Source organism: Epinephelus lanceolatus, chromosome 1 (assembly GCF_041903045.1).
Source record: "Epinephelus lanceolatus isolate andai-2023 chromosome 1, ASM4190304v1, whole genome shotgun sequence".
Taxonomy (NCBI): Eukaryota; Metazoa; Chordata; class Actinopteri; order Perciformes; family Serranidae; genus Epinephelus; species Epinephelus lanceolatus.
The window spans coordinates 776,084-800,964 of record NC_135734.1 but is presented as its reverse complement, the minus strand read 5'-3'; the positions used below and the strand labels follow the sequence as shown (position 1 = coordinate 800,964).

General features: G+C 43.2%; 1 protein-coding gene across 2 annotated transcripts in view; it reads left to right on the top strand.

The window, feature by feature from the left end:
* Positions 1 to 24,341, top strand: part of LOC144462470 (uncharacterized) — an 81,895-nt gene extending 57,554 nt beyond the window's left edge. For both annotated transcript variants that reach the window (XM_078166262.1, XM_078166280.1), the window contains one exon: positions 23,352 to 24,341. In XM_078166262.1, coding sequence (XP_078022388.1) covers positions 23,352 to 23,702 — 351 coding nt within the window. In that variant the 3' untranslated portion in view covers positions 23,703 to 24,341. The remainder of the gene's footprint in view (positions 1 to 23,351) is intronic.
* Positions 24,342 to 24,881: the final 540 nt, after the last annotated feature.

Below are 24,881 nucleotides of genomic sequence, written 5' to 3'. Positions count from 1 at the left end.
CAGGGATGAAACTATGCTTTATTATAATGTAGGTTTAATTTTCATTTTTCTGTCCATAACATGATTGGCTTTGATAATACTGCACTCATCCAAGCAATTGCTGAAATTTCGGTATAGGGCAACATCACTGCAAAGAAGTCTGACATGATAAGAAACTTAAGTAATCAGATGACAAGACAGGTGGTAAACAATTAACAGTTTATCCTGATTATCTAAACCACTTGATAATAATAATAATAATAATAATAATAATAATACATTTTATTTGTAAGTGCTTTTAACAAATGCTCAAAGACACTACAGTTTTTAAAAAAATCATAAGTCAGAATAAAACTCGAAAACAGCAATAAAACTGTATAAAATACACAAACAAAGTTTTGAGCATGGTCTTGAATGTTGGGAGGTGTGTGCAGATATGGATGGGTTTGGGGAGCGAGCTCCAGAGGGAGGGGGCAGCGATGGAGAAGGCCTTTTCCCCCTCAGGTTGGGTGCTTGGTCCGTGCAGGTAGTGACAGGAGATTTTCTTTGGATGAGCGGAGTTCGCGGGAGGGGGTGTAGTGGTGGAGTAGGTGTGTGAGGTAGGAGGGGGCCTGGTTGTTGAGTGCTTTGTGTGTGAGGAGGAGGATTTTGAACTGTATGCGATGTATTGAAGTTTATTGAGGAGTTTGAATGATGAGCCATAGAGGATGCTATTGCAATAGTCCAGTCTGGATGTGATGCATGGATGAGGGTTTCTGCAGCAGAGAAGGTGAGTGAGGGGTGGAGATGGGCAATGTTCTTGAGGTGGAAGAAGGCAGTCCTGGTGATGTGATTGATGGGGTGGTCAGACCTTAGCTGGCTGTCAAAGATAATTCCTAGGTTGTGGGTGTGTGGTCAGGGAGACAGAGTGCAGTTATCGAAGTCAATCAATCAATCAATTTTATTTATAAAGCCCAATATCACAAATCACAATTTGCCTCACAGGGCTTTACAGCATACGACATCCCTCTGTCCCTAGGACCCTTGCAGCGGATAAGGAAAAACTCCCCCAAAAAAAACCCTTTAACAGGGGTAAAAAACAGTAGAAACCTCAGGAAGAGCACCTGAGGAGGGATCCTTCTTTCAGGACGGACAGACATGCAATAGATGTTGTACAGAACAGATCAACATACACAATGAGACAGAAAAAGAGACAGAGAGAGATGCAGGACAGACGATAATGGTAATAGCTTACAACAACATTAATTAAAGTAATAATATTATAATTATAATCCTGGTTATTGTGGTACAATATGTTGAAAGTATATATTAATATCTGATAGTATACATATGTGACAATAATCATATGTGTAAAATAACAGTAGAAGTATGATTAATGATAACAGCAACAGCAGGAGGCATCAGGCAGGACCACGGCAGCAGCACAACCACATACTATCCAGGCACTGCTGCGATACTAGTTAACCTGCGAGACAGTGGAGCACAAAGGCTCCAGAGAAGAAGCTGAGTTAGCAAGATGCAGTAACAGGACACGAGAGAGAGAGAGAAGGAGAGAAGGTGCCCGGTGTATTATAGGAGGTCCCCCGGCAGACTAGGCCTAAGTCAGCCTAACTAGGGGCTGGTACAAGGCAAGCCTGAGCCGGCCCTAACTATAAGCTTTATCAAAGAGGAAAGTCTTAAGTCTAGTCTTAAATGTGGAGACGGTGTCTGCCTCCCGGACCGCAACAGGAAGATGATTCCACAGGAGAAGAGCCTGATAGCTGAAGGCTCTGGCTCCTGATCTACTCTGAAGTTGAGTCAGAGGTTGTGGGTGGCTTTGGTGCTGGATGTGGGGTCAATGATGATTATGTCAAATTTGTCAAATTTGTTGATTATGTCAAATTTGTCACTGTTCAGTTGGAGATGCTTGGAGTTTGTTTGCATCCATGATTTTATTTCAGTGAGACAGTTGGTGAGTGTGGAGTGGGTGGTGTTGGTGGTGGCTTTGGTGGAGATGTACAGTTGGATGTCGTCAGTGTAGCAGTGGAACTGGAGGCCGTGACGACGGATGATCTTGCCAAGGGGGAGCTTGTAGAGGATGAAGAGTAGGGGACCAAGCACTGACCCCTGGGGGACACCTTGGGACAGGGGAGCGGTGGGGGAGGTGCAGTTGTTTATACTGATGAACTGGTGTCGGTTGGTGAGGTAGGAGTGAATCCAGGAGAGTGCTGTGCTGCTGATGTGGAGAGATGATTCCAGTCGGGAGAGCAGGATGGAGTGATTGATGGTGTCGAAGGCTGCTGTGAGGCCAAGCAGGATAAGAATGTTGTGGTGTCCAGAGTCTAATGAGAGGAGGAGGTGGTTGGTGACTTTCAGGAGGGCTGTTTCAGTGCTATGTTTTGAATGGAAACCGGATTGGAAAGATTCAAACAGGTTATTGGAGGCGAGGTGGGTTCTGAGTTGTGAGGCAACAGCACGCTCCAGGATTTTTGACAGGAAGGGGAGATTGGAGATGGGGCGGAAGTTACTTGGATTGTCGGGGTTTAAACCGGGTTTTTTGATTATTTGTGTGATGGCAGCCAGTTTGAGGGTTTGGGGGACAGAACCAGAGCTGAGGGAGGCATTAATAATACCAGTAATGAGTGGGGAGATGACAGGGAGGCAGTCCTTAATGAGTTTGGATGGTATGGATTCAGAGTGCAGGTATAGGTTTTTATTCCAGTCATGATGGTTGTTAACTGTGCTGGGGATACTGGAGAAAAGTGGGACAGGGGCTGAATGGTGATGGGTGGTGAGGCAGGTGGGGAGATGGGAGGGATCCTGGAACTTGAGATTACTGTAGATGGTGTTTATTTTTGTTTGGAATAATGATAAGAAGGATTGGCACTTTTCAGTGGTGAATGATGAAGAGCTGTTGTCATATGGTTTGAGGAGGGAGATTATGGTGGAGAACAGAGCCTTGGGGTTGGTGGAGCCAGAGTGGATGAGGTGAGAGTAGTGGGTGGACCGGGCAATGTTGAGTGCATCTTTGTATTGTTGTAGGTGGTCGGTGTAGGCTAGGAGGTGAACTGATGCAGAGTCTTTCAAGTTGTCGTTTCTGGGTCTTCATTTGGCAAAGTGTGGGGGTGTACCAGGGGGCAGAGTGAGTGAATGAGACGGTTTTTGTTTTGGTGGGGGCGAGCTGATCCAAGCAGGAGGAGAGCGTGTCGTTGTAGTTGTTCAGTTCAGCGGGGCCATCAGACGGTGGGGGAGGTGAGGCAGACAGACAATGGGTGAGTGAGGCTGAGAGAGCTGAGGGATATAAGATTTCTGAAAGTTATGGTCCGGTTGTGTTTTGTGGTGAGCATAGGGATGTCTATGTCCATAGCGATAGCCAGGTGGTCAGAGATGTGTAGATTGTGGAATGTTGAGATTAGTGGAGCAGAACATGCTCCAGAATGTGACCATGGTTGTGTGTTGGGAAGTTAATGTGTTGGGTGAAGTTGAGTCATTGTAGCAGTTCCAGAAATTCTGTGGCAGGTTTATTGTCTGTACTGTCAATGTGTAGATTGAAGTCACCCAGGGGGAGAACAGATGGTGAGATGGCAGATAACTCAAAAAGTCATCAAGATCAGAGAGGAAGGAGGGATGTGGTTTGGGGGGGGGGGGGGGGGGGGGCATAAATGATGGCTGTGACTAGAGGACAGGGACCAGAGAGTTTGAAGGTGAGATGTTCAAATGAGGGGGCAGGAGGGATGGAGACGGTGGATGTTTTGATATTTTTCCTGAAGATGGCAGCAATGCCACCTCCCCAGCCTTCTGTACAGGGTTTGTCTATGTAAGTGTATCCTGTAGGTGTGGTTTGTTTCAATGACAAGTAGTCCAGAGGTTTTTGCCAGGTTTCAGTGAGACTGAGAAAGTCCAGGTTATTGTCTGTTATGAATTCATTGAGAATGAGACTTTTGTTGTTGAGGGAGCGGGTGTTGAATATAGTCAATTTCAGGTGAAGCTGCTTTGTGTTTGGCTGTGAGGACCGGGTTAGTAGAGGGAGAATGACCAGATCAATATGTCTTGTGCTTTATGCAGTACAACGAGAAGTGAGCTCATCCTTAATAATCCTACTAGAGAATTAAATGTCAGTGGTGGCTGCATGGGGCTGTTTCCAACTCACATTATTCAAATGATTCCAAAAACATAATTGTTTGTTAAGTCCATGAACAAAACATTTAGTGAAATAAAGTAGATGTAAGCGCTTTTAAAATTCACAACATGTTTTTGTTCAATGAAAAATCCAGTAACGTTTTCTATGAAGACCACATCTATAATGCATTATGAGGGCATTCATAGTGTATCATAATGCATTTTTAGTGCTCTATGACTACACTCATAAACACACATAATGCTTTCTAATGCACTTCAACTGTCATAAAACATTATAGATGTGATTTATAATTTATGACAAACGTGAAGTGTCTTATGGCTGCTCTTGTCCAGTTATAAACTAAAGGTTGAGTGATAGGGCTTATAATGCATTATAAATACCTATACAGTGTGTATAGCCTATTCATAATGCATTATAAACCCCATCAGTCCACCTCTAGTTTATAACTGGTCAAGAGCAGCCATAAGACAGCTAAAACTTTATGTGTGTTTATGAGTGTGAATTAAGAGCATTATGACTGCATCAGGATTAAGTATAAATGGGAAGTGTTTTATTTTAAGGTCCTTGTAATAGGCGTTAGTTAATATGTAATAAAGTGCTTATAACTCTTTATAAGATGCTTATTAACATTATTAAATGTTTAATAAGACAATATACGTGTAAATAATAACATTATAAACATGTTAATTGTTAGATTATAAGACATTTATAAGCACTTATAAGAAACTTAACAGTTTATAGACTGCTTAAGAATGTTAAAAAAAAAAGCCTTATGAGTTTCTTACAATTGTTTATAATAGCATTACAAACACATTTATTGTTAAACCTTTACTAAGATTTTTTAAACATACTTTATTATGCATTTATTAACAGTTAACTATGCTTTTTTGCAGCTACCGGATCTAAAGCGAGAACAGTGCCTTATTAAGCTTACTAAATCCTTTATTATACACTTATTTACAGTTAACTATGTTTTTTTGCAGCTACTGGATCTAAAGCGAGAACAGTGTCTTATTAAGCTTAATAAACCCTTTATTATGCACTTATTAACAGTTAACTATGCTTTTTGCAGCTCCCCATTCTGGAATGAGCACTATATGTGGTCAAGGTTGATAAAATGTGAAGAAACAATTGCATAACAAGATAATGTTTCAGCGGTGAAACACAAAAACACACTTTAACACAGCTCTTTTGAAAATTTGTTTTTTTTAGTTGTCATCTTTATGCATGAATGGCAGCCACAAAGAGAACATTTAATAAAACATTGCCTAAAACAGGCCGTTGAAAATAAAAACATAAAAATACAATCATTGATACTTTCAACACTGAGGTACATTGGGTTAATTCAGGGTGAGTGGGACATCAGGTTGGGTGGGACAGTATAAGTAAATTGGCTGTATTTTCTCCCCTGGTCATCGAAAATAAAAACTTTTTTTTGCTGAGCCTTGCTGTGAAACCACATTATCAGAGTTGCTTACACTCATTGGTGTGATGTCACATGTGGCGGCGGGGCCAACATCAATCAGGAAGTTGACCCTGCATAACCCAAGGTGAGGAAAATGGCATAAGATTTTGATTGTTACGATCATAAGGTTATAAAAATGTTTTCGCCACGATATTGCAGAAATATTTGCTGGAAACATGAATTTGATGCACTTCTACAATAAAATCAGAAAAAAAATGTTAAGATTATGTTTACATTTATGGAATGAGGCTATTTTTATTTTGTCCCCAGTTTTAATTTAATTTTTTTTTTAATTAAAAAAAAAAAGTGCAGTGTGCATTCATGAAAGACTGGATTGCATTTATTTAAAATAATAAAGAAAGAAAAATGACACAAAATAATTACACAAGTACTCCTTTCTAGCATAGACTGTAAAAAGTGGACGTAACTACTGTGACATCACCCATTGGTTTGTGGACTCCCGTTTTGAAGCCACGAGTTTGGTGATTTAGCTGCCGCCATCTTGGATTTTTGGAGCCAGAAGTGACCCACTCCTATTCTGATCTGGGGTTGCAATATGTAATGTACATCACCAGGGTTGCTGCAGTGGTAACCACACCCTAAAACATACCCTGCTTTTATCGTGTATTTTACTCTAAATGGGACCATAATTTACAAAATGAACATCATGCTGTATTGAAGACTTGAAACTAGCAATTGAGATCATAAACACACTAGGAAGATGTTTACTGAGGTAATAGATCAAGTGAGAAGTAGAGTCATTTTATGATAGACTTCTATACAAACGGACTTCTTTTTGGAGCCAGTGGAGTCGCCCCCTGCTGGCCATTAGAAAGAATGCAGGTTTAAGGCACTTCCGCATTGGCTTCACTTTTCAGACACGGAGCTACCCGCTTGTTTTCTGGCCTTCTGCCAGCTATTCAGTCCACTCAACCAGACAAAGATGGTCAGACAGTATGCGCTCGGTTTGACTGCCTCTTTGTCTCCAAACTTGCTCCTTAATGCTACGCCAGGCTCTTTCTATGTGTTGTGTGTGGGCACCTGTTTGGGGATCTACATAAGACCTTGTATGATTTGCAGTCATGTGATTGTAGCCAAGCGCAGGTAGGACACGATAAGCACGCCATTTATCGCTAATGAAGGATGATCCTATCCTGACATGGTGTGCAATGAGTGGGAGAAGGTCTTGTCGACCTCTTCTTTCTACAAGGCACAGCACTGGCTTTGCTCTCTTTTCCTCTGCTGCTGCACACCAAGCATGCCGAACACCCATTTCCATCTTCTCCAAGTGCCACCGATTCTTCCTCTCCCATACTGTTGTGATGATGCAAACCAATGAAGCAAAAAAAAAGGAAACAGCTCATGTAGTGTAATTAACAACTTCCAGGCAAACATGCTTTTGAACTAAATTCAATTTAAGACACAGGATCCTTTCAAAGTATTTCACTTTTTAGAATACTTTCTAATGGTGTTGTCACTGTGATAATCTGCCAATTAATTGTTGTATGTTTCAAACCAATGGGTGATGTCATGGTAGTTACGTCCACTTTTTACAGTCTATGCTAGAAAGGAGTACTTGTGTAATTGTTTTGTGTTATTTTTCTTTGTTTATTATTTTAAATAAATGCAATCCAGTCGTTCATGAATGCACACTGGAATCAATGTGGGGCAGCATGCTATACAGGTTAAGTAGCCTGGCAAATACCTACAGACTGGCTGTGAGTCCAAAATAGTCCTTTTTTAGGGCCCGAGCAACGACGAAATCATCCGTGAGGACCCTGTTGTAATCGCGCTGTTTATTATTATTATTATTAGGACCCGAGCGACAACGAAGTCGTCCTTGAGGACCCTATTGTAATCGTGCTGTTTATTATTATTATTAGTTATTAGGGCCCGAGCAACGACGAAGTCGTCCGTGAGGACCCTATTGTAATCGCAAAGTTTATTATTATTATTTATTAGGGCCCGAGCGACGACGAAGTTGTCCGTGAGGACCCTATTGTAATCGCGCTGTTTATTATTATTATTATTTTTATCATTATTAGAGCCCGAGCGACGACAAAGTCGTCTGAGGACCCTATTGAAATTGTGCTGTTTATTATAAGGGCCTGAGCGACAACGAAGTCGTCCGCGGAGGACCCTATTGAAATCGTGCTGTTTATTATTATTATTAGGGCCCGAGCGATGACGAAGTCACCTGCGGAGAACCCTATTGAAATTGCGCTGTTTATTATTATTATTATTATTATTATTAGGGCCCGAGCGACGACGAAGTCGTCCGTGAGGACCCTATTGAAGTTGCGCTGTTTATTATTAGGGCCCGAGCGACGACAAAGTCGTCCGTGAGGACCCTATTTTAATCGTGCTGTTTATTAGGGCCCGAGCGACGACGAAGTCGTCCGTGAGGACCCTATTGTAATCGCGCTGTTTATTATTATTATTATTATTATTTATTAGGGCCCAAGCGATGACGAAGTGGTCCGTGAGGACCCTATTGTAAACGCGCTGTTTATTAGGGCCCGAGCGACGACGAAGTTGTCCGTGAGGACCCTATTGTAATCGCACTGTTTATTATTATTATTATTTTTATTATTTATAGGGCCCGAGCAACGGCGAAGTCGTCTGAGGATGACCCTATTGAAATTGCGCTGTTTATTATTGTTATTCAACGTTAAAATTCCGACTTCTATTAAAGCGGACGGAGCGAAACGGTTGGACCTCTACTAAATACTTAATATAAAACATGACACGTGCGTTCACAAGAAGTTTATCTCTCTCACCATCACTTTATTTTCATGATTGGACCAACGGTTTGGGTATGAGAAGAACTTGTTCGAGGAGTTAAATCTCCTCTAAAAGGGCTCTCTTCTCTGTGATCTGTCTGTCTCTCTCTGCTCTCCTGCCAGGTGCACCTAGTTTATTACCATGGCAACCGCTGTGCCACACAAACTCACAGAAACATGATGTGTGTGTGTGTGTGTGTGTCTACATCTTACATGCAGACATGACGGGGGCAGAATCTCCATTTTAACCCTTTAGTTGCCAGTTATTTGAGGAAAATATTGATTTCAACATTTCAAAAGGCTGTCGCTTGAAAGTGGTGAGAGATAAAGGCATACTGTAAATGAGAAAACTATTCATCATGACCCAAAGTTAAGTTCTAATTTGCATATTGTGGCGTCACGAGGGGGCGGCCATATTGGATTTCATAAATCTCAGTAAAACAGCATTTTGAACATATTTGCACAGCAGATTTCTTTTGTTTTGTGCTGTTTTTGTCGTCTCATCCTCAAAATAAAGGAAGAGGAATCTGATGGGAGTAAATTAACTCATCTAATTTGCATATTGTGGCATCACTAGGTGGCAGCCATATTGGATTTCATAAATCTCAGTAAAACATTCAAATATTCAAATCATTCAAACTTTATTTTATTAAAGGCAGCTATTCAGTGTGGTGTCAGCTTTTCAACAAACTTTCAAACATTCAAATCATTCAAACTTTATTGTATTCAAGGCAGCATTGCAGCGTGGCTTCAGCTGCCAGCATTCACACCCGCAATTTCTTCAGAAATTGCTTCTCTAGTTGGGTGTGAATGCTGCAAGCATTCACAACCTATGTTCTTCTACTACCAAAATTCTTTATTTTTCTTATTAGGTGTGAATGCTGCAAGCATTCACAACCTATGTTCTTCCACTACCAAAATTCTTTATTTTTCTTATTGGGTGTGAATGCTGCAAGCATTCACAACCTATGTTCTTCTACTACCAAAATTCTTTATTTTTCTTATTATTATTCTTCCGCCGCGTTTGTCAACATCAGTTATCTTCAACATACTTCAACCGATTCAAACCATTCAAACTTCTTCTGATTCAGCTGCATTAGGACATTATTGGAAACTTTCAAATTTTTCCATAACGTTCATATTTTCCCGGGAATTCAACGTTAAAATTCCGACTTCTATTAAAGCGGATGGAGCGAAAACGGTTGGACCGCTACTAGTTCCACAAACTTCAACCGATTAAAACCGTTCAAACATGAAAACGTTCAGCTAAATGAGGACATTCATGGATGTATTCACTTTTTTCCTAACATTCATACTTTCCGAGATATTTCCGATTTTTCCCAAATCCTTTTCCCATTGGGAATGCATTACGGAATCCTCAAAAATTTTAAAATTTCACCTTTTTTCAAACTGTGACTACCGATTCATACTTTGAGCTAGAAACTCCATTCAAAATGGAAAATATTCATCATTTTGCTGACATTTTACATATGATTCAACTTTTCAATCCCATTCAAACTTTCAAAAATATTCAGCGTTTTCTGAAACTTTGTTATAATGGAAGTCAATGAGAAAATCCTTCAAACTCACTCATCTTCACCCACACATCACAAATTCATACATTGACGTAGAAACTCCATTCCAACTCTCAAACGTTGACGCTGTCGTTGACTTTCAGGAACTAATTCAAATTTTCAATATCTCTTTAAGTTTTTCTACAAAGTCAGTTTAAAATACATGAATTTTTCAGCCCTTCTCAGACTTTATAATGGGTGTGTATTGCGTGAGCTAGAGTGGGTGATGTCATCACTAGAGTGAAGAGCAGCTGTAAACTCATCGAGAAATTTTCTCTTCAACTCGCTCATACGGCCACAATTTTCACTGTACATACAAAATTTATACCACAAAACGTAGGAAAATTTGTCCTGGTCACAGATATGTTGACATGGAATCTGTCACACGTACACATTTTTGCTGAGCGACTCCAAAGCGAAGGGAGCGCCGATTTTTTTCTCATTCACTCCCATGTAATCTGAGAGGAGAAATTTCTGGAAACAGCTGAGGTGCAACACATTTGGAACTCGCTCTGGTGACCCCATTTTGGACTTGAGAAATATAAAACACGACACGTACGTTCACGAGAAGTGGCTGTCTCTCACCATCACTTTATTTTCATGATGGGACCAACGCTTTGGGTATGCGAAGAATTTGTTTGAGGAGTTAAATCCCTTTATAAACAGCCTTTGGTGATCTGCTCTCCTGACGTGTCTGTGTCTGCCACAGGTGCGGGCAAGTCATTAATCGCCATGACAACGGCTGCACACACAGACACAGCCACAGGGTTCTCTGGTCTGTGTGTCTCACAATCTTTAAAGGACAGATTACAGCAGCAGAAACTTCATTTGAAACAGAACACACACATTATTAACCCCTACAGTGCCAAAATGGGCTCTCTAGCGCCACATAGGTGCACTAAACTGGCCACTGCAGCCCGTAGGAATGTCGTATCAAGATCAAACCAAAACTGGAGTGTTCGACCTACAAATAACACGCTAACACCCATGACCTAAATCCAACAGGAAGTGAGCTATTTGCCCTTTCAAAGTAAGATTTCCCCTCAGACGTGCCCTTAAAAAAAATCACATCTCCTCCTACACCGTTTATTGTGTCGGCTTTAAAGACGCACACATACCAGTTCAACTGCTGCTAAACAGATCTTCTGTATAACTTTATCTCTCTCATGATCACATTATTTTGATGATTGGACCAGCGGTTTGGGAATGGAAAGAACTTCTTCGAGGAGTTCAATCTCCACTAAAACAGGTCTCTCTGTGTTCTGTCTGTCTCTCTCTGCTCTTCTGCCAGGTGCACCTACTTGATTACCATGGCAACCGCTGTCACACACAAACTCACAGAAACATGATGTCTGTGCGTGTCTACATCTTACATGCAGACATGACATGGGCACAATCTCCATTTTAACCCTTTAGGTGCCAGAGTTTATTGAGGAAAAGATTCCATTTTCATTTCAACATTTCAAAAGGCTGTGGCTTGAAAGTGATGAGAGATAAAGGCATACTGTAAATGAGAAAAATATTCATCATGACCCAAAGTTTGTGATGGGAGTAAATTAACTTATCTAATTTGCATATTGTGGTGTCACTAGGTGGCAGCCATATTGGATTTCATACATCTCAGTAAAACAACATTTTGAACATATTTACACAGTAAATTTATTTTGTTTTGTGTTGTTTTTGTTGTCTCTTCCTCAAAATAAAGGACGAGGAATCTGATGGGAATAAATTCACTCATCTAATTTGCATATCGTGACATCACTTATCCATACCTACAGCTACAGAAAGCATTCAAACATCAGAACGTTCAGCTCTGTAAGGATTTTCTGATGTTTGTGGCAACATGTTTGATATTTCTAAATAATTCACAGTGACGACATAAGCTGGGGGCCGAAATGGGCGCGAGTGCGAGGTCCCGTCAAACGCTGCTTGCAGCTTTAATTATTCTTTGTTTCATCCGCCGCCACTTTAAACTGGAATTTGACCCCCTGAACATGCTCCAAAACTCACCAAAATTGGCACACATGTCAGGACTGCCGAAAACTTTTAGGAAATGACAAAATGAATCCGAAAAGTGCCAAAATGGCCTCTCTAGTGCCACCTAGCAGTCTAGGCACACTAAAATGGCTGCTGTGGCTTGTAGGAATGACCTAGATGGATCAAACCAAAACTGTCTTGTTCATCTCATCAAGACCTACAAATCACACACTCACACCCATGATCTAAACCCAAGAGGAAGTAAGCTATTTCCCTTTCAAAAATTTTTTAAAAAATCTACTCCTCCTACACCGTTTATTGTATCAGCTTCAAACTCGCACACATGACAGATCAACTGGTCCTAATCAGATATTCTGTATGACTTTTTCATTACTCGAATGGTTTGGATTTTATGGCGTCTTAAAGTTGATGTCGTTCAAAACGACGATTTTTGTGCCACCTAGACACACTAAAATGCCCGCTGCGACCAGTAGGAATCCCGTAGAAAGACCAAACCAAAACTGCCTCGTTCGTCTCATCAAGTCCTACAAATCTCACACTGCAACCCCTGACCTAAGTCCAACAGGAAATGTGCTATTGCCCTTTCATTGTAAGATGATGTTTTTTACAAATTCTCTCTCTCAAAAATATTTGCTCCTACAATGTTTATCATAACTGCTTCAAACTCGCACACATGACAGCTCTACCTTTGTCATAACTTGAACGGTTTGGATTTTAGAAGCGTTCTAAGGTGCAGGACACAACTCCTCATGATGATCTCTGTAAGAAAAGATGAGGGCCAACACATCGTAAACTTGTGACTAAGTTCACATTTTTGAGTCCTTAGACATAAAAGCTATATATTTCTGTGTTCAGAACAAGTTTATCTATCTGATGATGCCTTCAGATTGAAGATCGGACCCACGGTTTGGGAACTTGAAGGACTAGTTCGAGAAATTTTCAACCCATTCTGTTCTCACCTTGTCACTTTCTCAGCTGCAGCTGTCATTAATTAGCATAACAAAAGCTTCACTCTGACAGACACAAGCCGGCGTGTGTGTGTGTGTGTGTATGTGTGTGTGTGTGTGTGTGTGTGAAATGGAATAATGAAAGTAATAATATTATAATTATAATTCTGGCTATTGTGGTACAACATGTTGAAAGTATATATTAATATCTGATAGTATACATATGTGACAATAATCATATGCGTATAATAACAGTAGAAGTATGGCACACACAGACAGACACACACACACACACACAGTCAGACAAACACACACACACACATGCTTGTGTGTGTCTTTTTTGCCTTGGTGCTATTTATTATTAGAAGCTAAATCATAGGCTGTTTGCAAAATTGTATCGCGCTTGATGTGAATTAAACAGGCAGTTACGTCGAAATTTCCCCTCTGTGCAAGCATGTCATCATTGAAATGGATCATATAACATTGTGGCGGTGACTTTAAAACTTACTTTACCTTCAAAATTACCACTGGCTTACCAAAGCCTCTCCTGCTGCATCTGAGCTCTGTGTCTCAATGTGACATGATGTGAAAGCATGCACAGGCATCAGTGTTGATTGGCTATCACTTGTGCCGTGTAGCCAATGAGAGGGGGCTGTAGGCAGGCCATTGTTACAAAGCCCAGTGCAATGGGGACTGCAGGCAGGGAGCGAGACGGCTGTATCAGAGCCAAAGAAGTGAGTTTTAAAATACATTTATTTGATCGGTCTCTCTATCTCTCTCTATGTCTCTCTCTCTCGCTCTCTCTCTATCTCTCTGTCTCTCCCCTCTCTCTCTCTCCTCTCTCTCTCTCTCTCTCTCTCTCTCTCTCTCTCTCTCTCTCCTTCCCCCCTCTCCCTCCCTTCTCTCCCTCCTCCCTCTCTCCTCCTCCTTCTCTCCTTCCTCCGCTCTCTCCCTCTCTCTCTCTCTCTCTCTGTCTCTCTCTTTCTCTTGTGTCCTGTTACTGCATGTCACTAACTCAGCCATACTGCATGTCAGTAACTTGGCCTCTTCTCCAGAGCCTTTGTGCTCCACTGTCTCGCAGGTTAACTTCTATCACAGCGGTGCCTGGATAGTGTGATGTGTGAGGTTGTGCTGCTGCTGTGGTGTCAAATGCCTCCTGCTGATTCTGTTATCATTAGTCAATAGTCAACTCATCTTGAAGTGCCTGGGCTGTCACCTAACTAGTAGGAAGATGAAAACTGGTACATATCTGTATGTTGCCCAGACGCACAAAAAAGTCTCTGACACCAATGGTCTACTCCAAACACGAAGTCGGCCATTTTGAATTCAACTTTTCATTTTGGCAGCGATTTTGTGATTTCGACACCTTGTACTTTGACGAACTCCTCCTACAGATTTTGTCCAATCAACTTCAGATTTGGTACAGATCACCCTGAGACCATGCTGATCAAAAGTTATTAAAAGCTTTTCTCTATGTCAAGGGACGTGGTCGCTATGGCGCCACCGTCGCCATCAAATACATTCGGCTTTTTGATGGCTTCATTGGCCTCATATCCTCATGAAAATTGAAACACAGGTCAAGAATGGTGAGCTCTTGCATCTGACAGGGACATCGCCCAAAATGCCTCTATAGCGCCCCCTTGAAATTTTCAAAAAACCCTTCCCATAGGGGTTTTTTTGGAGTAGGAAGTTGAAACGTCACAACACGTGAGGGTTAATTTACTCTGAGTTTTGCTGGCCCCCCACAGTGGCACAGGAGAGCAAGGGCCCCATCACAGCTGCCTGCAGCTTTGATTTTCTTTTATTATTATTTTTTTTTTATTTATTGTTTTTTTTAATTAGTTCAAATAAACACAAGAAGTTTGTGCTCTAGAGAAAGGATCAACACTCAGTGAATAACCTAAGCCCTATGATAAGCTAATATGGCAAGGCTTAACTATACAAACCAGTGAGCAGTCATAATTAGCATGTCTTTGGGGTCATCGGGTGGTAACCTCCTTTCACCAGTGTTTCGTGTAGTTGGTCCGTGTAGTTGTAGAAGCAGGGCTGATACTACCTTTCCTAGCACATTCACCATACTCTGTTTCACACACTACATAGCATAACTACAATATAAGCTAAAGTTAAAGGAGCTAAATAAACTTACAGGATCAGCAAACACACTCACCTTGCCGCATGGCCTCAAACAAAATGGATTCAAATAGGCCACTCCCACACTTAAATAACCTTCCTCTTCCTGGACTTCCTCTTCACTTACACATGGCTTTCTCAGCCCAAACAGCACTGCCATCTTCAACCAAACCCAGGCTCTGTACATGCGAGCTCCAGGTAGAAACAGGGCTGATACTACCTTTCCTAGCACATTCACCATACTCTATTTCACATGCTACATAGCATAACTACAATATAAGCTAAAGTTAAAGGAGCTAAATGAACTTACAGGATCAGTAAGCACACTCACCTTGCCACATGGCCTCAAACAAAATGGATTCAAATAGGCCACTCCCACACTTAAATACTTCCTCTTCCTGAGAGGAAGTGGATCTCTCCACCTGATCTCAAGGAGTTATGTGCCCTGCTTAGTAGTTCCCCCTGCTGGCCCCCAACTGACATTATTTCTTCTCTTATAGATCCACTGGCTACATTTAATTGCTTCATCTGACATTTCCCTCACTGTCTTCCTCAAACTCTGTCCCCGCACTCCAAGTTCCCCCAGGAGCGAGACAGCTGATCTTGCTATGAATCCCCTACACCCCACTTCCACTGGACAAATCCTAGTCTTCCATCCTCGCTGCTCAGCTTCTGCTCCTAAGTCTGCATATCTAAGCTTTTTTCTTTCATAGGCTTCTTCCACTGAGTCTTCTCAAGGAACTGTCAGCTCACTGAAATAAACTATCCATTGACTCACTGCCCACAACACTAAGTCACGCCTCTGCCTGGTACAAACTATTTCCTGGGGAACAACAAGCTTTCCCCCTAAATCTACTTGCATTTCCCAATCACAAGCACCTTCTAGGCGGCCACACCGTTGCCTCCTCACTAACTTATCCCTTCTGTATTTCTCTCCCTCATGGACAAACTGAATTGCTAAACTCCTATTCTTAAAACCCTCTGAATTTACCTGTCTTCATTTCCCTTCGATGCCTGCAGCTAAACTTTTCAACACCTGGTTATGTCGCCATGTATATCGGCCTTATGACAAGCTAACTTTACAGCCTGACAAAATATGCTTTAAAGTTGCGGTACCTGAACACAATGGGCATGACGGGTCCCCATTTACCCACAGTTTTAGGTTCTGGGGGGTTGGTAACACATCGTATGTAGCCCCTACCAGGAATCTAATACGGTTCTCCTCCATACTCCACAGGTCCCTCCAACTAAGCTTCCTCTTCTCTACACTTTCCCAATTCAACCACTGTCCCTGTTTAGCCTGGGCTACTACCTTTGCACCCCTTAACATCTCTTCCTGTCTACGTATCTGTTCTACAACCAGCTTTCTTTTATCTTTTAGACCTGCTTTATTCTATACCGGTTTGCCTGAGCCAAGCCCCAGGCCTCCCCGGCCAAACTGAACATTACCTACAATCTCTGCATGCCTAAGAGCTGCCTCTGCCTCCTGAACTGCCGATCTTGGGTTCTACTTCCTCCCCTTGGTTGGATTTGGAACCACACTCCTAACTACCACGTCCTTACTCCCAGATAAAAAGAGCTCTGTCCTGACCTTGGTACATTTAAATTCCTCTGTTAAACTCGATACTGGCAGCTGAAGTATCCCTTTTCCATACAATGCAACCTACCCCCATTAAAACCTACCTCAGTTTTTATGTTACAGTTGCACTTTTTTTTGTGGATGTAATTACTGATGTTTTAAATCACATTTTCGGAATGTGTTTTACAATATACAATGTACCTCAATGTTGAAAGTATTAATGATTGTACTTTTATATTTTTATTTTCAACGGCCTGTTTTAGGCAATGTTTTATAAAATGTTCTCTTTGTGGCTGCCATTCATGCATAAATGATGACAACTAAAAAAAAAAAATTCAAAAGAGCTGTGTTAAAGTGTGTTTTTGTGTTTCACCGCTAAAACATTATATTGTTATGCAATTGTTTCTTCACATTTTATCAACCTTGACCACATGTAGTGCTCATTCCAGAATCGGGAGCTGCAAAAAGCATAGTTAACTGTTAATAAGTGCATAATAAAGGATTTATTAAGCTTAATAAGGCACTGTTCTCGCTTTAGATCCGGTAGCTGCAAAAAAGCATAGTTAACTGTTAATAAATGCATAATAAAGTATGTTTTAATCTTAAAACATAATATGTAAGTTAGTTAAACTCAATAAATGTGTTTGTAATGCTATTATAAACACTTGTAAGAAACTCATAAGGTTTTTATTAACGTTCTTAAGCTGTCTATAAACTGTTAACAAGTTTCTTATAAGTGCTTATAAATGTCTTATAATCTAACAGTTATTTATAATGCTATTATTAACACTTAAATAGTCTTATTAAACATTTAATAATGTTGATAAGCATCTTATAAGGAGTTATAAGTGCCTTATTACATATTAACTAATGCTTATTATAATTAAATATATATATAATTAAAATAAATTAAGTTTTCATATTTACATAACCATAATACAAAAGTTATGGATGTAACTACGGTTCTATGAATCCTGGATGACCGCCAGAGGCTGTGCGTAAGCACTGAATATCTCCGTCTTGCGCATGCACGGGTCGAGTAAATATACCAACAAAGTCACCTTTGACCCTCACTTGACCCCAAGAAACTATAAGTTCAGGTGTCACCTGAGGATCTGTTCCTCTGGAATCTTCTCACAAAACCATGAGGATTCTGAGTGACTGAATGCTCTGGCGGTCATCCGGAATTCATAGAACCGTAGTTACATCCGTAACTTTCATTCTATTTCATCCCTACTGACCGCCAGAGGCAGTGCATAAGCACTGGATGACCTATACCAACAGAGTCATGAGGAATCCAAGAAGACTCATCTTAGGTACCAGATGCAGAGGACCCAGGGACCAGAACTGTGCCCAACTGAGAGACAGCAGCCACATTGATCCTATAAAAACAAGAAAAAGTGCTAGGCAAGGTCCAGGAAGCCGCAGCACAAATAACATCAAGGGGCACTCCTCTCAGGGCAGCCCATGACGCAGACACACCCCGAGTAGAGTGGCACTGCACCCCAGACGGTGGAGGGCAGGCACTGGCAGAGTAGGTGTCCACGACCCAGTGGGAAAGCCGCTGTTTGGACAGGCCGCAGCCCTTCTTATGACCTCCGTAGCATACGAAGAGCTGCTCACACTGCCACATACCGGCGGTAGCGTCGATGTATGCCTGTAGGGCCCGCACCGGGCACAGGAGACTAGACCCGCCCTCCTCAGGTGGTGGTTCGAATCGGGATAGTTTCAGCGGCTGATTGCTGTAAGAGGGTGTCAAGACTTTAGGGAGGAATGCCACGTTCGGCCACAATGTAACACCAGACCCATCGGGGTTCCACCTCAAGCATGAGTGACTCACATAGAGGGCATGGCGTTCTCCCACCCGTTTTGCAGAAGCAATGGTAAGGAGAAACGCCGTCTTCATTAATAGCCACTTGAGCTCTACCTGGGATAGAGGCTCAAAGGGGGGCCTGCACAATGCTTCCAGTACCAGGGGCAAGTCCCATGCTGGGGCCCCCTTAGCCTGGAGGACACAGTCCCAGGGCCCTCTTCAGAAACAGGGACCCCAGTCTGTGGGATCCCACTGTGACCCCGTTGACTTTGGCGTGCTGACATGAGATGGCAGTTACAAACAGCGTCATGATGGAGTGGGAATGCCCACTACCCAAAAGGGACTGTAAAAAATCCAGGATGACCACCACAGGGCAGTGCACTGGGTCTGCCTACCTGTCTGCACACCAATTAGAGAACAGCCTCCATCTGTTCTCATATTGCACTCTAGTGGAAGGTGCCCTGGCATTAAGAATTGTGCCCCGAACGGCGTCACTACAGCCTAAGAGGAGTGGGTCGGGCCCTGCAAAGGCCAAACCCACAGGCGGAGGCAGCCAGGGTCAGGGTCCCGATCCGGCCTCCCAGCTGTGAGAGGAGATCCCTCCTGTCGGGAAGGGACCACGGCAAGCTGCGGCAGAGCCTGTGCAGCAGTGGAAACCAAGTCCTCCCTGGCCAGAGGGGGGGCCTCCAGAAGAAGCCTGTGGCCCTGCTGAAGGACCCTCTGAAGTGTTGGCAGAATCAGAGGCAGAGGGGGAAAGGCATCAAGCAGCACCTGCAGCCAGTCATGCACCAGGGCATCCTGTCCAGGAGAATCAGAGGGGACAGTGAGTTGACTCCTTGGAGGCAAAGAGGTCCACCTCCGCCTGTCTGAAAAGGTCCCAAATCCTGTCCACCACCTTGGGGGTACGTCGCCACTCCCCCGGTGGGGGCTTGTGCCAGGAGAGAAAATCTGCGATCGGGCTCTGCTCAGTGGGGAGTTGCCCAAGTCAAAAGGCTCGTGGTCACCTGGAGTAACTGTTCCGATCTGGTTTCTCCCTGATGGTTGACCTGGGCCACAGCAGATGTGTTGTCCGAGCGGACAAGAATGTGCTTCCCCTTCAGGTAAGGCATAAAGTGCTCGAGTGCCAGGTGTATGGCTCGCAGTTCCAGAACATTTATGTGTCGTGTGCTGTCCTGAACAGACTACCAACCATGGGCAGTCCTCTTCTGCCAGACTGCACTCCATCCTGTGGGACAGGCGTCCACCATCACAACTTCCCTGGGTGAAGGAATGGAGCCCATGGGCAACGCTTGAGATAAAAATGGCCTCTCCCACCACGGGGACAGAGAGAGGATGCACTACCGCGACACCCTGACCCTCCTGTGTCTGTGCCACCCGGCGTCCAGATGAAGGGCATTCAGCCATCTCTGCAGTGGGCATGGTGCAAGTAAGCCCAGAGGGATCACAGATGAGGCTGCTGTTAGTTTGCCTGCAAGGCGCAGGAACTATATGTAAGAGACCACTCTGCCCCTTCTGAAGGGAGACAGTGACTCGAGAATGTCGTCCACACGCTGGGACAACAGACTGGCCCTCATAGCGTTGGTGTCCAGCTCGATCCCCAGGAATGTCCTTTGCTGGGAAGGATCCAGGTGGCTCTTTTTTGCGTTCACCCTCAACCCCAGGCGGGCCACATGTGACAGAAGCTGAGCCAAGCCATATGGTGAGCCACTTGAGATCTGGACGTTGCACAAACCAGCCAATCGTCTAAGTACAGTAGAATTGTTGAGCCATCTGCCTGCAGAGGTGCAAGGGCCGCAGCCACGCATCAGGTGAACACCCTCGGGGAGAGGGACAGCCCGAAGGGAAGTACCATGAACTGAGCTGCTGCTAGGAAAAAAACATGGCCGCAGGAGGAGCAGTAGCACCCACATCCCCTGCACCAGTCCCGGACTGGAGGGCTAGGAAGAGGGATTTCATCTGGTTAAGCTCCTCAGTTAACTGCTCCACCTTGGAGGAAAGTTTGGACTCCTTGGCCTTCTTCCTGGAGGAGGCGCCCTCAGTCTCAACAGCCTGACGTTTTGACCGGCTAGGTTGAGCTGAAGTCAACTGTTCTGGTGATGGAAGATGGCCCAACAGTTATTCCACCTCAGCCACTTTAGCAGCCTTCACTGCCCGAGGCATGAAGCTGCAGTTCATGCATGCAGTTCATGAAAGGCCCTCCCTCAGATGCTTGAGACCAAGGCAGGAGGGGCACATGTTATGGCCATCTTCAGGCTGCAGAGAAGCCATACAGGCCGAACAACAGTGGTTGCCCAACATAGTGACAACCAGCAAAATTTAACCGAAACAATAACAACAAATGCTGGGAGGGGCAGCGAACACACTACCATCACCAACAAGGGTTGCAACAAATATATATGAGTTAAGCTTAAGCATAAACACCTCAGCTAACTATAAAGTCAACACACCTATGCTGGGAGCGGGAGCAAGAGCACTGCCTTCACCAACAAAGGTTAGATTGCTGTGGCTATAAACACAAAAATTGGCACAGCCGAGTTGCCACCAAAATGTATAAATTAAAGCAGGCTGAGCAAAAACGCCGGTGATAACTATGAACTCAAAGCAAACACAGCTAACTCTTTCTATAGTTAATAATACACACTTATGCTGGGAGCGTGAGCGAGAGCACTGCCTTCACCAACAAAGGTTAGATTGCTGTGGCTATAAACACAAAAACTGGCACAACCGAGTCGCCACCAAGATGTATAAATTAAAGCAGGCTGAGCAAAAACACCGGTGATAACTATGATAATAAAGCAAGCACAGCTACAAGTTAGCTCAAGCGGGCACAATGCTAACCACTAAGACAAGTAAATAAAGTATGTTAAATAACACTACAAATGTCGGGAGAGGGAGCGAGTACACTGCCTTCACCATCAATTAGTTAGTGTTATACATAATAGCAAAAACTTAACAAAGTAAACTTATCACTAAGCTTGGTTAACCAGCTGTAGAGACCAACCGCTTCTAGGATGATGATCCGAAGGAGAGTCCACGGCAAACCGCAACAATCCTCTCATCAGAGCGTTAGCTCGTCGCAGCTCTTGGACGGCGAGCAGCTCGTAACTCTGACAAAGTTGTCACAAGGCTACCCACGACGAACAGCAGTGAAGCACTACCCTTAGCCCTTTTGTCAGGTGGGGCACTCTCAGCCTCTTCAGCTGGCCGCTTAGCCCTACCAGGCTGGCCTGCAGGAAGCGGGACCGTGTCTAGGGGAACACCCGTGACACTGGCCAAATGCGCCACCTCCCTCAGTCTGCCGACTCGCAGGAACCAAGGCATGCAACTGCAGTTCATGCAAGCGTCTTCGGATAGACCTGCCTTCAGGTGGTCAATGCCCAGACAAGAAGGACAAAGATCATGACCATTTTCCAACTCCAGATGGGTCATGCAATCCACACAAGAGTGGGACATAACTGCGCCACCCTTTGCGCAACACACACCAGGAGCGGGAGCGAGAGCACTGCCTTCACCGGGAAGTTGCCGCTAAAACAGCAGGTAGCCTGAGCGTGGGCACTGCTGCTATCGCTGAACAAAAATACAGATTACAGCCTATGGTCAGACTATGGCGTGAGCGAGAGCACTGCAGCCAAAAAGCAATTAAACAAAAAACAACAGCACAAGCTGCGCCTAAATATTATTACTCAGTGGCGTGAACACCTAAGTTAAACAACAATATACAAAATGTACAGCCTTTTAAATTTTATCTTATTTCATTTATTTATTTATCTGTTTTTTTTGTTTGTTTGTTTGTTTTTAACACCCGACGGCGTGAACACCACAGCCGGAAAAGCCAACACAAAACAGCAGCACAAGCTGCAAACGGTAGAAGCTTACTGCAAAGGGATTAACAGAATACAAATACAGAAAATGTATACGGAGTATACAGCTCAAGATGCAACTATGGCGTTAGTGTGAGCACCGTAGCCAATAGCAGCAAAACAAAAACCAACAGCAACAAGCTGCGCATAAATAATATTACTCAGTGGCGTGCGTGAACGCCACAGCCGGCAACAGTAACAAAAAACAGCCAAAGCTGCAAACACAATGTCGAAAGATGACGTGAGCGTGAGCACCGCTGTCAACACGATCAACAAGTGTACTAACCACTAGTTCCAGTTTGTTGTCTTTTCCTTCTGTTCCCATGAAGAAAGTCAGCGTGTCACAGCCCCTTGGAGGGCAAACGAAGCATCTGCATCACTATGATCACGAGACTGCCGGCGACAAACTGCTGAATGGAATAATTTCACACTGATTCAACAAGAAGCGGATGCGACCACTCGTGCAAGCGAGAAGATGAAAAGGAACAGATCCTCAGGTGACACCGGAACTTATAGTTTCTTGGGGTCACGTGAGGGTCACAGGTGACTTTGTTGGTAATTTACTTGACCCGTGCATGCGCAAGACGGAGATATTCAGTGTTTATGCACCGCCTCTGGCGGTCATCCAGGATGAAATAAAAACAAAAATCTGTTTCAGCTCTAACACACTGGCCCCACTTGTCAAATGCATGTGTAGTTTTACAATTACCACATACATTTAAAGAAGAGCCACTAAACTGAATTACAGTGATTATAGAATTTTGTACGTTTTTGAGTCCAAAAGTCTTTTTGTTGTCTGTTTGTTGGGGCTCAGTCTTTACCACTAACCCACTCTGACTGTTCATTTAAATTATTCAGTCAGCCTCTTATAGCAGCCATAACTTTGCTACTGGCCTGTCCAATACAGTTGACATACTAGACCTTGGGAGTTAGGAGGAGTCTTCAGGATACGAGACATAATCCATGAGTTCCAAGGTGCAGGGTCATCTGTAACCAAAACAGGGCCACCTGGCTGGAAATTTCTTTTCTGTCTTTCCTGGGGGTCTGGAAGATATTCTTCTGTTCACCATTTCAACCATTTTTTTTTTCACTTTGTTCCCCAGTTTGAGGAGTTGCCTATTTGTCCAAAGATGCCCTCCACTGTCATGCCAGAGGAAACAGATTACATCAGGGTTAAACCAGGAGGAGCAGCTTGGTCTCAGAATGTCCCTGCTTCGCTCAGGGACAGAGACCAGTTTGGCACAGACGGGCTTCCACTGTGTAACAATGACAATGTACCAGGTTTAGGTAGAGAAAATAAGGTGGGTCACATGAGCAAGACAAACACAGACAACGTGGTGACAAAACAGTTTGAGGATGCTGCTCAGAGTAGCTCAGGGTGTAGTGACAAAGAGAATGATGATGAAGTCACTTACACTCATGTGATCATCAAACCCAAACACAGACTTAAGTAAGTGAATCATGGGCCTGATTTTCCAGCTATCCTGGCTGAATTTAGATTCAGTTTCACAAAAGCAGTGGCACATAAGTTACCATGAAGATTTATTCTGTAGAGCAGGCCTGCTCAGGACCAGGCTAACAGCCAGGCTTGATTATTCCTGGTGCCTTATCTGTTGGAAACCAATTTATTTTTTTATTTTTATTCTTTTTTTTACAGTTATTCCATAATCTTATGTTTGTGTTTTGCCCGGTATTAGCTTGCATTAAAATACCACTGGTACATGTTAATACTGTTATTTTAACATTGCATGTTATAGACATTGTAACTGTTTGTGTTTATGAAGACTGCTATTCATGTTGTTGTTAGGTTGAGGTTTAATGAATATACTATTGCAGTTGTTTAGATGATTACAAATGGCTAATAAAGTTGCAAAGGTGTTTTAAATGAAGTCAGATATGAGGACAATTTTTCAGCCTTTTAAAGTCCTGTTTCCAGAGCTTTCACCACCTGAGGGTCAGCACACACAGGGCCTGTGACATCATTGTTGCCTGCACTTTTTTTCTTTTATAAAATTACCTGTTTCAGGATGAAAGGGCTCCCAACATAGCCTTGGACATGAAAGGGGACAATGCTGAAGAATTTCTTGATAACATCAATGGCAGACTGGTTAGAGATCAATACTTCAGTAGTTATTTTAATTGATTTATTGTCATTTATTATTGATATATTCTTTGACAATAAAGGATCATGTTACTCATCATCATTGGCTCAAGACGTTGCTTCAGGTAAGTAGATATCTGGGTAGGTACAACACTGACTCTACAGTCTGGCCTCAGTAATTTTTGGGACCCGTCAGAATGGTTCTACCTAGGTCACTCCTGTTTGCTGATGCAGGAGTGTGCTTTGCTTGGTCGAACAAAGGGGCCCAAACAGAGAATCAGAGAGAGTGATTCTCTGTCTCATTCTCACCAGGTGATGCGACGCATTGGCCCTGTTGTCCATTCAGCCCAGGACTTTACAGCATACGACATCCCTCTGCCCTTATGACCCTGGCAGCGGATAAGGAGAAACTCCCCAAAAAAAAACCCTTTAACGGGGGGAAAAAAACGGTAGAAACCTCAGGAAGAGCAACTGAGGAGGGATCCCTCTTCCAGGACGGACAGACGTGCAATAGATGTCGTACAGAACAAAT